The 14,786-nt window shown below is 37.5% G+C and overlaps 1 protein-coding gene across 1 annotated transcript in view; it reads right to left on the bottom strand.

Moving 5' to 3' along the window:
• The window catches only part of LOC126236741 (protein CWC15 homolog), a 32,348-nt gene extending 18,548 nt beyond the window's left edge, over window positions 1–13,800 (bottom strand). Inside the window, exons 1-3 of the mRNA XM_049946275.1 lie at window positions 13,362–13,800; window positions 5,644–5,769; window positions 5,400–5,562 (exon numbers count right to left, since the gene is read on the bottom strand). Of these exons, the coding sequence (XP_049802232.1) occupies window positions 5,400–5,562; window positions 5,644–5,769; window positions 13,362–13,492 (420 nt within the window). The 5' untranslated portion in view covers window positions 13,493–13,800. The remainder of the gene's footprint in view (window positions 1–5,399; window positions 5,563–5,643; window positions 5,770–13,361) is intronic.
• Between the last annotated feature and the right edge of the window lie 986 nt (window positions 13,801–14,786).

Here is a 14,786-nt window from a genome sequence, read left to right on the forward strand (position 1 = left end):
CTACTGGAGCATCAGACAGAAATCTGCAAAGAATTCCACATCAGATACCAACAAGGTAGCACTGTCTATTGACAAACTTAATAACTTGTAGCTCCCACATTCAGTTGCAAGCCTGTTCTTTGCCACTTATTAATTTCTTGATACGTGTTTATATATGGCAGTGCCTTCTGTGTGGCATGTAAATTCCCAAACCATCTGATAAACTTATGAGCAAAAATATCAAATCCACAATGGTCAGAATAAAGCACTCTTCAAAGTATGTCTTCGTACAGATCACATCGCATTCTCAATTACGAAACTGCACTTGAAAATGTGCTGCAAGAATAGATAATAAACATTTCTCAATACAGGGGAGTTATAATAAAGGTTTCAGCACTTGAAATGGCCGCCATGAGAAAGAGTGACCATTGGACAATGAAAATTTGTGGAAACATTGGAAGGACAGGCCAAAGGGAAATAGTGCATAAACCGTAGAAAGAAACACAATTTCCATATGAAAAGAGAAATAGTGCATAAACCATAGAAAGAAACACAATTTCCACATGAGAATGTAACATCTGTTTATAGTGTATCATGCTTATGATGCAGATTACAAATTTTGCTCAGTGTGACCACCTGCATCCACAACAGCCTGGAGCCACATTAGTGATTGCCCAATTGCTGCCTGAAATAAAGTGGACCACGGAATGTTAAGCTATTGTGAAGGTCCCGCACTCCTTGAAGATTGCACATTGCATCCAATATTCTCAGCCATGGCAACTATAACTTGATCAAGAACTTGTGCTGTAACTGACAGTCAGTCTCTCCCAGGAGCAATTCCCAAATCATTCGTTAATTTGAACTTCCCAATAATGTTCTTCAACCCTAGTGAGGAAGGAGGCCTCTCCGTATTCCTTTTGCGCGATACTTGTGAGGAGCAGCAGTACTATTGCTGCTGTTGTGACAAAACAGCTTCACAAGTAAAGCACTGTTCACCTTGTCCAGAACCTTGTTGACTGTCTGCAACTGTAACACACACTTGCGTTTCAAGCCTACATAACCATACTAGCACTGGATCCTAACAGCTAGTCATGACACTAACACTACTAACAACACAAATTCGGCTGCGTACAGTCTGAGTGAGCATCATTCCTATACAGTTGGATACTCATACATATTTTCTGTCTGTTGTTGTTGTTGTTGTGGTCTTCAGTCCTGAGACTGGTTTGATGCAGCTCTCCATGCTACTCTATCCTGTGCAAGCTTCATCTCCCAGTACCTACCGCAACCTACATCCTTCTGAATCTGCTTAGTGTATTCATCTCTTGGTCTCCCTCTACGATTTTTACCCTCCACGCTGCCCTCCAATGCTAAATTTGTGATCCCTTGATGCCTCCAAAACATGTCCTACCAACTGATCCCTTCTTCTAGTCAAGTTGTGCCACAAACTTCTCTTTTCCCCAATCCTATTCAATACTTCCTCATTAGTTACGTGATCTACCCACCTTATCTTCAGCATTCTTCTGTAGCACCACATTTCGAAAGCTTCTATTCTCTTCTTGTCCAAACTGGTTATTGTCCATGTTTCACTTCCATACATGGCTACACTCCATACAAATACTTTCAGAAACGACTTCCTGACACTTAAATCTATACTCGATGTTAACAAATTTCTCTTCTTCAGAAACGATTTCCTTGCCATTGCCAGTCTACATTTTATATCCTCTCTACTTCGACCATCATCAGTTATTTTGCTCCCTAAATAGCAAAACTCCTTTACTACTTTAAGTGTCTCATTTCCTAATCTAATCCCCTCAGCATCACCCGATTTAATTTGACTACATTCCATTATCCTCGTTTTGCTTTTGTTGATGTTCATCTTATATCCTCCTTTCAAGACACTGTCCATTCCGTTCAACTGCTCTTCCAAGTCCTTTGCTGTCTCTGAACCTCAAAGTTTTTACTTCTTCTCCATGAATTTTAATACCTGCACCGAATTTTTCTTTTGTTTCCTTTACTGCTTGCTCAATATACAGATTGAATAACATCGGGCAGAGGCTACAACCCTGTCTCACTCCTTTCCCAACCACTGCTTCCCTTTCATGCCCCTCGACTCTTATAACTGCCATCTGGTTTCTGTACAAATTGTAAATAGCCTTTCGCTCCCTGTATTTTACCCGTGCCACCTTCAGAACTTGAAAGAGAGTATTCCAGTTAACATTGTCAAAAGCTTTCTCTAAGTCTACAAATGCTAGAAACGTAGGTTTGTCTTTTCTTAATCTTTCTTCTAAGGTAAGTCGTAAGGTTAGTATTGCCTCACGTGTTCCAACATTTCTACGGAATCCAAACTGATCTTCCCCGAGGTCCGCTTCTACCAGTTTTTCCATTCGTCTGTAAAGAATTCACGTTAGTATTTTGCAGCTGTGACTTATTAAACTGATAGTTCGGTAATTTTCACATCTGTCAACACCTGCTTTCTTTGGGATTGGAATTATTATATTCTTCTTGAAGTCTGTGGGTATTTCGCCTGTCTCATACATCTTGCTCACCAGATGGTAGAGTTTTGTCATGACTGGCTCTCCCAAGGCCATCAGTAGTTCTAATGGAATGTTGTCTACTCCCGGGGCCTTGTTTCGACTCAGGTCTTTCAGTGCTCTGTCAAACTCTTCACGCAGTATCTTATCTCCCATTTCATCTTCATCTACATCCTCTTCCATTTCCATAATATTGTCCTCAAGTACATCGCTCTTGTATAAACCCTCTATATACTGCTTCCACCTTTCTGCCTTCCCTTCTTTGCTTAGAACTGGGTTGCCATCTGAGCTCTTGATATTCATACAAGTGGTTCTCTTCTCTCCAAAGGTCTCTTTAATTTTCCTGTAGGCAGTATCTATCTTACCCCTAGTGAGACAAGCCTCTACATCCTTACATTTGTCCTCTAGCCATCCCTGCTTAGCCATTTTGCACTTCCTGTCGATCTCATTTTTCAGACGTTTGTATTCCTTTTTGCCTGCTTCGTTTACTGCATTTTTATATTTTCTCCTTTCATCAATTAAATTCAATATTTCTTCTGTTACCCAAGGATTTCTATTAGCCCTCGTCTTTTTACCTACTTGATCCTCTGCTGCCTTCACTACTTCATCCCTCAGAGCTACCCATTCTTCTTCTACTGTATTTCTTTCCCCCATTCCTGTCAATTGTTCCCTTATGCTCTCCCTGAAACTCTCTACAACCTCTGGTACTTTCAGTTTATCCAGGTCCCATCTCCTTAAATTCCCACCATTTTGCAGTTTCTTCAGTTTAAATCTGCAGTTCATAATCAATATATTGTGGTCAGAATCCACATCTGCCCCTGGAAATGTCTTACAATTTAAAACCTGGTTCCTAAATCTCTGTCTTACCATTATATAATCTATCTGATACCTTTTAGTATCTCCAGGATTCTTCCAGGTATACAACCTTCTTTTATGATTCTTGAACCAAGTGTTAGCTATGATTAAGTTATGCTCTGTGCAAAATTCTACACACACTTCGATCCGTAGAACGCCAGTTTTCTTTCTCCTGATAACAACGTCCTCTTGAGTAGTCCCCTCCCGGAGATCCGAATGGGGGACTATTTTACCTCCGGAATATTTTACCCAAGAGGACGCCATCATCATTTTCTGTCTACACTGGCCCAAATAGTGAAAGTTTAATTATAATCAGCCTGTATAACACAGTAACTATTCTTAATTCTGTTCAGATTACTGTTACTACTACTATTATTATTATTATTATTATATTACTGATTCTAATAAAAGTACTGACTTTGCAAAGAAATAACTCAAAATCAAGCAAAGTGGGAGATTATCTGGGTGTGCTGATGGGGATTTTCTGACTAGGTATCAATAGCTAGACTTAAACCAAACACGAGTATATTTGGAGTTTTAACTAGTGGTTTACAACCTCTTTCTTTCTCTCCATCATCTATAGAAAGACCATTCCCTGTTGTTGTCATCTGACACTGTTCCATATCAGGAAGTTTGAATGACAAATCCTCGTAGCAATGTTTTCAGCCGGTGTCAAAAAATGCAACAGTAATAAGATACTTTGAATATATATACAGTACATGTATAAAAACTGGTGCTCATTGTGTTATGTCATCTGTTTACTTGAAGCATAATACTGCAAAAAACTTGGACAAAGTCCAAGCAACACTGAGGTTATTATAGATGCGGAGAACTTACTAGTAATGTGAATACTATGATGGTCAACAATATGTGTTCAAATACATCCATATTTAATATCATACTTTATAAATACCCATAACCTTTAGTGTGAATCAGGAAATCATAATGTTGTAAATTCACAACAAAGCAATGGAAAATTGACATGGTAACCCAAAAACCCATGGTCGATAAAGATATCTCCAAAGGATGGCACACACACAAGAGGCAACCGTGAATGAGCAGGGAAGACTACAGCATATGTTTCGCATTTCCTAACATGAGGACTTCATAATCAGTTTTATCTAAGCTAGAATCTCTGAGATTGATTTGCAAGTAAATGATTCAACATATAGGCCTACCTCACAGATGGCATACATTTGGAATTCCTAAACATTTAAAAACTACTGGAACTTTCACTATTTCATGCTTTTCACAAATAAAATCATCTTGTTTGAGTATTCTAGATTTGTGAGACAAACTGTGACATTATATAACACCTAAACACTCCTTATTGTAAATAAATCATTTCTTGTTATTAACTTTTCATTTCATTTCTTAACAGAAAAATGTAAGTGTAGAGAAAGAGGGTTGAATGAAACTTCAGAATGAAAGTGAAAGAACACTGAAAAAACAGCAGAAGGGAAAGAAATGCACTATTTCTGTTATGGTTGCTATTTATCATTATTGCTCTTGAGCAAAGGGAAATGTTTTATCATTGTTCACATCCAGAGTTTATAACCAAAATCAAAACTAGACCATATAGTCCTTGTAGAGATGGATCTGAAAGTCAACGTGATGACAATGAAATGAAAAGGGAAACTTAAACAGCAAAACAATGAACTTAAATTAATTAAATAAATGTTCAAAGTCCCAGCAACACTGATACAATTATGGTGGAGAATTAAATTAGTAGAAGTTCTGAAGGAACTATTGGTAGTGTTCCTAAAATAAAAATCCCAGTTTTACCTCAAGTGATTCAAGGACACTGCAACAAATAAGAAACACAAGGACAGGATCAGGATTTGAGCTTAAACCCTCCACCAAAATACTAGCTTGTTATTACCACAAAGAAGCTATAAAAGTAGACTAATGTCAACACTGAAGCCATTGCTCATATCTTCAAGCTCACAGTGTCAATCACATCTCTTTGCAGTCTATATTATAAATATCTACAGAACATGTTCCTCAACAATACGTTGCGTAGATAGTCACCCTTTTTGCCTGTTCCATAGCACGTTCCTTTTTTATTCGCTGTAACTCAGCCAACAACTGTGCTGTATCATCATCACTGTCACCATCATCTGAATCATCTTCATCTAATGGATCATCCGCATCTAGGCTTGCAGCAGGGACCTGGTCCAGCTTGGGTCTCTTGCTAGTAAAGAAACAAATTGATTGTCAATTATCATTAAATATTCCTCATTCCAATAAACAACTTGCAAGTATGAAAACTCACTGTGAACTGGACTCTTGGGTTCGGCGATCCCTGGCATTATTCTTTTCTTTCTCACGTTCTCTTTCCTCCAGTTCTTTGCGGAAGTCTCGTGATCTGAGTTCCTCAGTGGTTCCTTGCCCATGTTCTCTATAAGAAAGCAGCACAGGCTTGAAAACAATCAAGAAACAGGCATTTCTGGTTCCATAAAAGTGATCCGTAGCACATCAAGTCAAACCATGCGAAGATGTCATTCTATCCAAACATTGTGCTATATTTCGTTAACGGCAGTAAATTTCCACTACTCAGCCTGTTTCGCTACACAGGGATTATTACAGCAACAGTAAATTCATGAGATAAGAAATCTCAACAAATTTAAATGCCAATCTCCAGAATATCTAAACATGTGAAAGAGTATAGCATTATCATGTACACACATTGCTGAAATTCACTGAAAATTGATATGAGAGTTCTGGAGGGTGACACTGTCTGAAAGCTTAGCACCACTTCCATTATTGTTTACATGCTTTTTAACTGTCCAAAGACTCGACTATATGGTGACTGCTTACCTTCACTTCTTCAATTTGCAAGCAGGAGATAACAGCTAGTAATATGACACGAAAAGAATATGAAAGGGCAGAAATGATTTTCTATAACATAAAGATATGTATATGAAGGACAAGAGAGAGCAGAAAAAAACATGGTGGTTAAGGAAAACAGGGAATATGGTATACAGTCAGAATGGAAGACGTGGTGGCCATAGCATGCCACAAAAAAATCAGCTGTCACAAAAAAATGTATGGAAAAGCCTGCCTAAAAAGGGAGCAAAACAGAATTTCTTAGCAGGCAAGAAAACTTAATCTCACAAACTTACATATGGTAATCTGCTGAAAATACAACATCCTAGGAAAAGTCAGCGTGCAGAAACGTTACATGTAAAAGACAATGAAAGAAACCTCTATCACTTCAGGCAAGGGGGGTTACCTTCTGGTTATTGAATTTAGCATATGTTAATATTCTGGAGTAAGCAAGAAACACATATTTTTTGTTTTCTCCAAAAAAATTCCTGGCCAGAGACAGAGGCCTCCAAAGATGACACTGGTGACACCATTTTGAAGAAGCGAATTTCAGAAAAAATTTTAAAATGCTGTATTCTTAACAGTTCTAGATATTTTGTTAGAACTTTTTTTGTTTGAAAGATGATTGCTTTAAGATTACAATGGTATCCTCCACTTGGACATATCTATCAAAGACATTTTAGTGTCGCCTTTTGAATTTTTTTATAACTTATAGAAAAAAATTGTTTCTCAAAAATACCTATCCAGAAAAGTTCGATTTTTTTCTGTTCATCAGTACCATGAAGTACTACATTCTCCATCAAGAAGAACTTTTAAATTTGACAGGTATTATTTTAAAAAGTCGTCGTTTATATATATACTTTCAAGCGTAATGTATGTCTTCACTGAAGTTGTTTCTTCTAATTTCTTTGTTATAATGTTTATTTCTATTGTCTTTATTGCAGTTATTTCTTATCACTTTTTTGTTGCAGTTATTTCTTTTCACTTTCTTTGCTGCAGATATTTATTACACTTTGTTGTAGTTTCTTGGCAATTTTTTTTGTCGTGGTTGTTCATTGCAGGTTTCTGTATGGTAGTTGTTCAGTGCTAATTTGTTTACTGAAGAGGCTTCTAAGAAATCCGCAACCATCCAGGCAGTTCTGCATTTTCGTGAGGAATTTGCCAGTTGACACAGTTGCAGCGTATTTTGTGAAAAGCACTGTTTGAAATGTCTTCTGACTGGGGCCACAGGAGAGTGAAGTGTGGTGACTATTTGCACATCCATAAAAGAGTGATATATAAGACAAACAAGTATGTGTTCTCATCAGAAAACTCTGTTTCAAAGTGAAGATGTTTGTGTTATGAATGGTTTGTCAGAATAGCAACAACAATAGTATCTGAACAAGGTGAAGCTTCCCATGGTGCACATGATGCAGATTTTGCACCAATAGAGGAAGAATTAAATACCCTGAATCAGTCAACTAGAGAGTTAGGTGTTAGTCCTGTTAAGAAACAGCGGTCAGGAATTTTTCACAAATATCAATTCAGCTGTTGAATATTGTGCATCCTACAGTGAAAAGGTGCAAGTTTAACTATTATTCCAGAGACATTTTCAAATAAAACAATTTTGAACCACATTCCATCAGTATCAAAGTACAGGGTAGACAAATCACAAAATGTGAGGTCTGTAAAATGAGTCTTCAAAGACCAGATCATTATTACGGTCCTGTATAAGCAGCTCAAGTTCAAATAGTGCAGTCATTTTATCTGGAAGATAAAGGGGACTGTTCTCACAAGAGTGCCGACAAAAAAGACACTATAACTGTAACAGTTGAAGGTCAAAAAGTTGTGAAAGTGAAGAGGTACATGACTTGCACTATTAAAGAAACTTTTGCAAATTAACAAGAGCAGCTATACAACTTCACATATTGGAAGATCAAAATTTTATTCACTATGACCTAAGAGGGTAGTTCAATGCCCACGTAGAGATGTCTGTTAGTGTATGTACTGCATAATTTTGAACTTTGTTTGGGAACTTACTGGAGCACATAACATATGACACATTGGTTGGGCATGTGAAGTCATTAGTAGTCTGTGACATAAAGTGAGAGACTTGTTTGTTTCAAGAATGTGGTGACTGTCTTTACAGACACTTTGCCTGGAAGACGTAGCAGGTAACTCTGCAGAAATTACATATGCAACATGGGAGGGAAATAAACTAATTAAGAAAACTGTTGCCTTTGACAGTTTCAATGATGAACTTGGAAAATGGTCAGTGAAAGCAGTAACACAACGGCATCTCAAGAAATTGCAACAACAATGTGCTGCAGAAGTGAAAGGGTGTGTACAAGCTGAAGGACTATGTTTAGTGCTTCACTGTGGTTTTGCTCATAACTGGTCCATAATTCTCCCACAAGACGTGCAAGGGTATCACTGGAGTAATGACCAGGTTTCAATTTTTACAGGAGTGACATATTTTCATAACAAAACCACAAGTGTTGTAGTTATAAGTGATGACACAGGACATGACTCAGCACATGCTTTGCTAGCAATGCGTAAAATTCTTCAACTGCAAACAGGGGCAGAGAAGATCATCATTATTTCTGATGGTGCTCCTAGCCATTTTAAAAATCATTAGTCTACCAGCTGTTTGAATTGAGTAAGTCGCTCATGCCAAATGGCTGGGTATATAGTGCTACTGGTCACAGGAAGGGGCCTTGTGATGGTGTAGGCCTGCTGAAACACCATGCTACAAAACAATCTTTCCAAACCAACACCAAAAATGCTGAGGATTTTACAAGAGTCATGAAATCCTACACATCCACAGCCCTCATTATTTTATCCAAAGAGGAAATCGAAGAATTCTGTAAGCAGAAAAATGAAGAATGGTCCAACCAAACTACTCCCATGAAAGGAATTCAAAGACACATTTTTGGACTCAAAGTGATAGGCGAATTCACATTGCACACACTTTAAAGAGCAAGAAAGAAGAAATTCCGTTTGTTCGGCCAACACTTCAGAAACAGCTGGATAATAATCAGATTCAAAACCTGAGTGGGGGAATGTTTGTGGTGTGTGTATGACTGTGACCGCTGGATTGCAGAGATTACAGACACCAATTATGAGTGAACTTCATACTACCGTAGCACATGGACCACTTAGCTTATAGGTTTCCAGCTGAAGGACAGCAACAATGCTATCAGTGCTCACTTCCTGTTCACAATGTTTTGAAGAATGTTAAGTGCTCCAGTTCCTATTGGTTCAGCAGGAAGGTATCAAACGAAAATACTGAAGCAGTGTGAGACATTTTTAGTTCATTCACTGGCTAATTTCAGTACAAAATAGATTGCACAGAAGTTGTAAAAATCCAAACCTTTGAGTCTTTGGACCTTTCACATGCAGTTTGGAACCGTTTAAAATGCTTGAAAAATGAGTCTCTTGCTCATCTTACAAAACAAAATGTTAAATACAGCTTCATCAGTCTGTTATGTGACAATGTGGTCATAAAACACATTGTATGTATGGCAAAAATTTCAGTAGTTTATAAAACCTGTTCAACCTAAAAGTGGAAGCTCTCCTTTTCAGGGAATGTAGAACTATATGGTACTAATCACCAGAAAAAAATCAAAATTTTATGTATTGGTATTTTTGGAAAAAAAAATCCATAAATTATAAAAAATGTTCAGAGCACTATAGTAAAATACCTTTGACAAATAAGTCCAAATGGATCATTTCATTGTAATGATAAAGCAATTGTCTTTCAAATAAAAAATTTTTGTTGGTCTTTAAATATGTCTGCTTGTGTCTGTATAAGTGTGGATGGATATGTGTGTGTGTGTGTGCGAGTGTATACCTGTCCTTTTTTCCCCCTAAGGTAAGTCTTTCCGCTCCCGGGATTGGAATGACTCCTTACCCTCTCCCTTAAAACCCACATCCTTTCGTCTTTCCCTCTCCTGCCCTCTTTCCTGATGAGGCAACAGTTTGTTGCGAAAGCTTGAATTTTGTGTGTGTGTTTGTGTTTGTTTGTGTGTCTATCGACCTGCCAGCGCTTCGTTTGCTAATAGAAAGAAACATTCCACATGGGAAAAATATATTAAAAACAGAGATTCCATGACTTACCAAACGGGAAAGTGCTGGTAGATAGGCACAATAAAAAAACACACAAACACACACACAAAATTTCGAGCTTTCGCAACCCCCGGTTGCTTCGTCAGGAAAGAGGAAAGGAGAGGGAAAGATGAAAGGATGTGGGTTTTAAGGGAGAGGGTAAGGAGTCATTGCAATCCCGGGAGCGGAAAGACTTACCTTAGGGGGAAAAAAAGGACAGGTATTCATTCGCGCGCGCACACACACACACACACACACACACACACACACTCACATACACACACAAACACACCTATCCATCCACACATATCCCTATATATATATATATATATATATATATATATATATATATATATATATATATATATATATATATATATATATATATATATATATATATATATAGGGAAACATTCCACGTGGGAAAAATATATCTAAAACAAAGATGATGTGACTTACCGAACGAAAGCGCTGGCAGGTCGATAGACACACAAACAAACAGAAACACACACACAAAATTCAAGCTTTCGCAACGAACTGTTGCCTCATCAGGAAAGAGGGCAGGAGAGGGAAAGACGAAAGGATGTGGGTTTTAAGGGAGAGGGTAAGGACTCATTCCAATCCCGGGAACGGAAAGACTTACCTTAGGGGGAAAAAAGGACAGGTATACACTCGCACACACACACATATCCATCCACACATATACAGACACAAGCAGACATATTGTTCTTTAAATATGTCTGCTTGTGTCTGTATATGTGTGGATGGATATGTGTGTGTGTGTGTGCGCGAGTGTATACCCGTCCTTTTTTCCCCCTAAGGTAAGTCTTTCCGCTCCCAGGATTGGAATGACTGCTTACCCTCTCCCTTAAAACCCACATCCTTTCGTCTTTCCCTCTCCTTCCCTCTTTCCTGATGAGGCAACAGTTTGTTGCGAAAGCTTGAATTTTGTGTGTATGTTTGTGTGCCTGTCGACCTGCCAGCACTTTCATTTGGTAAGTCACATCATCTTTGTTTTTAGATATATTTTTCCTATGTGGAATGTTTCCCTCTATGATTACCATATATATATATATATATATATATATATAATTTTTTTTTTTTTGAGAAAACAGAAAAATACCTTCCTTAGTTAGTCCTTCATTTTAACATAGGCTAAATTCAATAACATCCGAGACTATGAAGGTAAGATTTCTTTCTAGACTGCCGGATTGATATGGACTATGCCATGGAGAAAAACCAGTGAAATCAAGTTTTTTCAACTTACACACTACATATACTCTCAGCTACACAGAATCTGAGATGAATGATGATTGATCATGTCCCCACGACCTGCAGACATACTATCTCAAAGTAGTTACAAGCTCAGGACCTGCTATGGAAAAGTTCATCCCAGGAATATTTACTTTCGCTGAGTTTCAAACTGCAAGAAGGTAGTCAGCCAAATACAGGTACACTGCAACTGAACATAGAGAGCTGTGGAAAAATATGGAGAAATACAGACTGTGTGTACGAGATCAGTAGGGGATTCACTGAAGGTGTTCAAATTTGACAAGAGGAATGCATCCTACATTGAGTTTGACTAAGCTTGCTAGTTTCCTAAATCCAGATGTCTAAACATTAAGGACACTCTGCAATGAGTATTCGGGAAATTTAAACATTATTTAAATTGGATGAGTAGTCAGCCGCATGGTTCATTTTTGGTTGTGGATTTATTTAAAGTAAAACTATTAGCTACCCAGGATTTTAATGTAATACTATACTGTTATCTTATACACAGGAAACAAAACTTTTCTACAAAATCATTTACATGGGATGTGAGCTCCAAATACATTAACTGCTCTTTCATATAAAATAAATATTATCAAATTAATTTTAACTCATAAATACTGTGATGTTCTTGGATTGCAATTTTCATAAGTAATTATTAATAATGTAACATCTATTGATATTTTGCCATGTAGAGAATTGTTTTAATAGCAGGAATTCAATGTTTTAAAAAGAAAATATGTGCAAAATTCACAGTTCTTGTAAATTGTTGGTGGACGTCCAATGCTGAGACCATTTACTGTCCCACCAAAGACAAAGTTTTAAAGACGAGTAACAGCTCACGCTGTAAACTTCTGACATCGGGAATTAAATAGAAGGTAAAACAATTATTCATGTGATCAATCACTCTTTAATTTACTTCTATTTTGTACTTTTTTGTTATATTAGCTTTTGACTGTTGAAAAATGTAGTACCACTGTCCCACCCTTAACAATGGAATCCCCCAAATGCAAATGCACATCAAACAAGTAGGAAGTGTAGAGATAGCACATAGACGAGAGACAGTGTTGATGTGTGAAAATAATTAATATATTTATTTTCAAAACATGAGGACGAGAGAGAGAGAGAGAGAGAGAGAGAGAGAGAGAGAAAGCTTTTTCCATGCTATGGCTGAATAGGATGCATGTTTCAACAAGAACAGAAACTTCCATTAACAGGTTGTTACTCAGCCTAATAGTATAAACGGCGGACAGGCACATACATCATAAAAGTGTTAATGAAACATTATTTTAATAGGCTATATACTTTTCTCATAGGTACTGGTATCAAAAGGTATATGGCCAAACAGACAAATTATCTGCTACTGTGCTATTTCATTTTCGTCATTATGTATGTAGGCTTACACGTGCATTTACTGGTGTTCTACATCATATGTTTACATATCAACAGATGTATGAATATGGACTGCAAAACTATATGGATGCTACAGGCATACAAGCAAAATTATAAGTATACATCGTGAACCGTACATGTTGGCTACAGACGTTGACTCATGACTGCCATTACTTTTAAACACACCAAACACACAATGTTTGTAGCTATGCTGTTACTGGCTGCAGATCTTTAATTCATTATTCACTTACGACATACAAAATTTATTAGATACTTAGAGTAAGAATAAGCTCATGAATAACTACATCTGTTCTATACGACTGAAACTAACTAAAGAATTTAGCCAATACATTTGTAGAACGCAAAAGGTAAATCTCTGCAACGTTTCAAAAATCCACTGGGCTTGCTATATCTTACCTGTATTTCAGTTTATTATGAGATGGCAAATCTCTACTCGAATACTGTCTTGAAATTGCACTCAAATCTTTCTCTCCTCTGCCCTGCCCACCACGGGCAGGTTCGAAGGTAGGTCTGGCAGCGGTAGTCATTGATCAACAAAATACCAAATCCACCAGATTCAACAATTCTTACACAAAACACTAAAACAACAACAACTGTCTTCCAATCTGTTACACAATTAACGAAGATCTTTGAAGTGTTTAGTGTACTATGATCATTCAGAGTAGCCAAAGACACGTAGTATTTTATTTATTTATTTAACCTTTTAGCTAAACACCTTCCGTCCCGTTCACATAGGGCTCCCAAAACCGGATTTCGTAAACCGATTTCCTAATACCGCTTGTGGGTGGTCTTGTACATGCTTCAAAATCGTTTATGGAAATCCACTTCTAGTGGCCGGAGTTCCATTTCCCCAATCGATTTTCGCTCACTTACGCTGGTCAGCTTTCGTCATGTTTTTAAAAATTTTCTGCTGATATGGATGGATTGGCTTTTTGCACAGTGAAGGATAAGTCGAAATGTTAAACTGAAGCTTTTTACACTCGTCTAATTTAAGAGAAATTGCCACTGTGCTGACTGAACAAGAAACTGTAACAGCGATTTTTCAGACTCCATATTTAACTGTGATGTGAATCCGCTTCAGACAATAACGTGTAAACACGACAGCGAGAAACGGTTGCTGAAATTCGGTTTTCGTCTTTCGGCAGATGTGTCACACGTAAACCTAGTGATTGTGTAATAGCAGATATTTTACAAACATAATATCAGAATTTCTGGTATAAGTAATATTTAATGTCCAATGCAGCACGTCCGCATCTCTTACAGGCAGCCGTAATTGGAGTTTTGACATCGAGTTTTCAATCATGATTCTCCCACACAAAAACTAGCGGATAGAACACATGTACGCATGCGCGTTCTCGTGCCTACGAGTTGCTTCACCACACAACCGGTCTGCTATGCACCCCCTTGTTTGCTGGTTTGTACGGCATGTCTTCTGATAATGGGCGGCAGAAAAATAACGCAAAGGCGACTGTAGTAAAAAGATGTATACGTAACACAGCTACGAGAAATACAAAGTGACTAAGTCATATTGTTTGCAAATTTCAGGAGGAGTTCAAAGTGACATTTTAGATTTGGTGCTAGGAAAACTGCAATAATAAAGCTGCCAATTGTTAGGTAGCAACCGGTGACTTTTATATCAGTTTGAGCTATTTATTTCGCCTTTCATAACAAAGCTTTTCAGTGATTACTTCTGAAGTTGCGAAATAGTTGAGGAAGGTTATCATCTGAAGGTTAACTGGCTTTCAATATATCGTTTGTATTTTACCTTATAAAAAAGTTGTTTACACGTATTTGATCTTGAAAGATTATTTATAGATCAAC

Source organism: Schistocerca nitens, chromosome 2, assembly GCF_023898315.1.
Source record: "Schistocerca nitens isolate TAMUIC-IGC-003100 chromosome 2, iqSchNite1.1, whole genome shotgun sequence".
NCBI lineage: Eukaryota > Metazoa > Arthropoda > Insecta > Orthoptera > Acrididae > Schistocerca > Schistocerca nitens.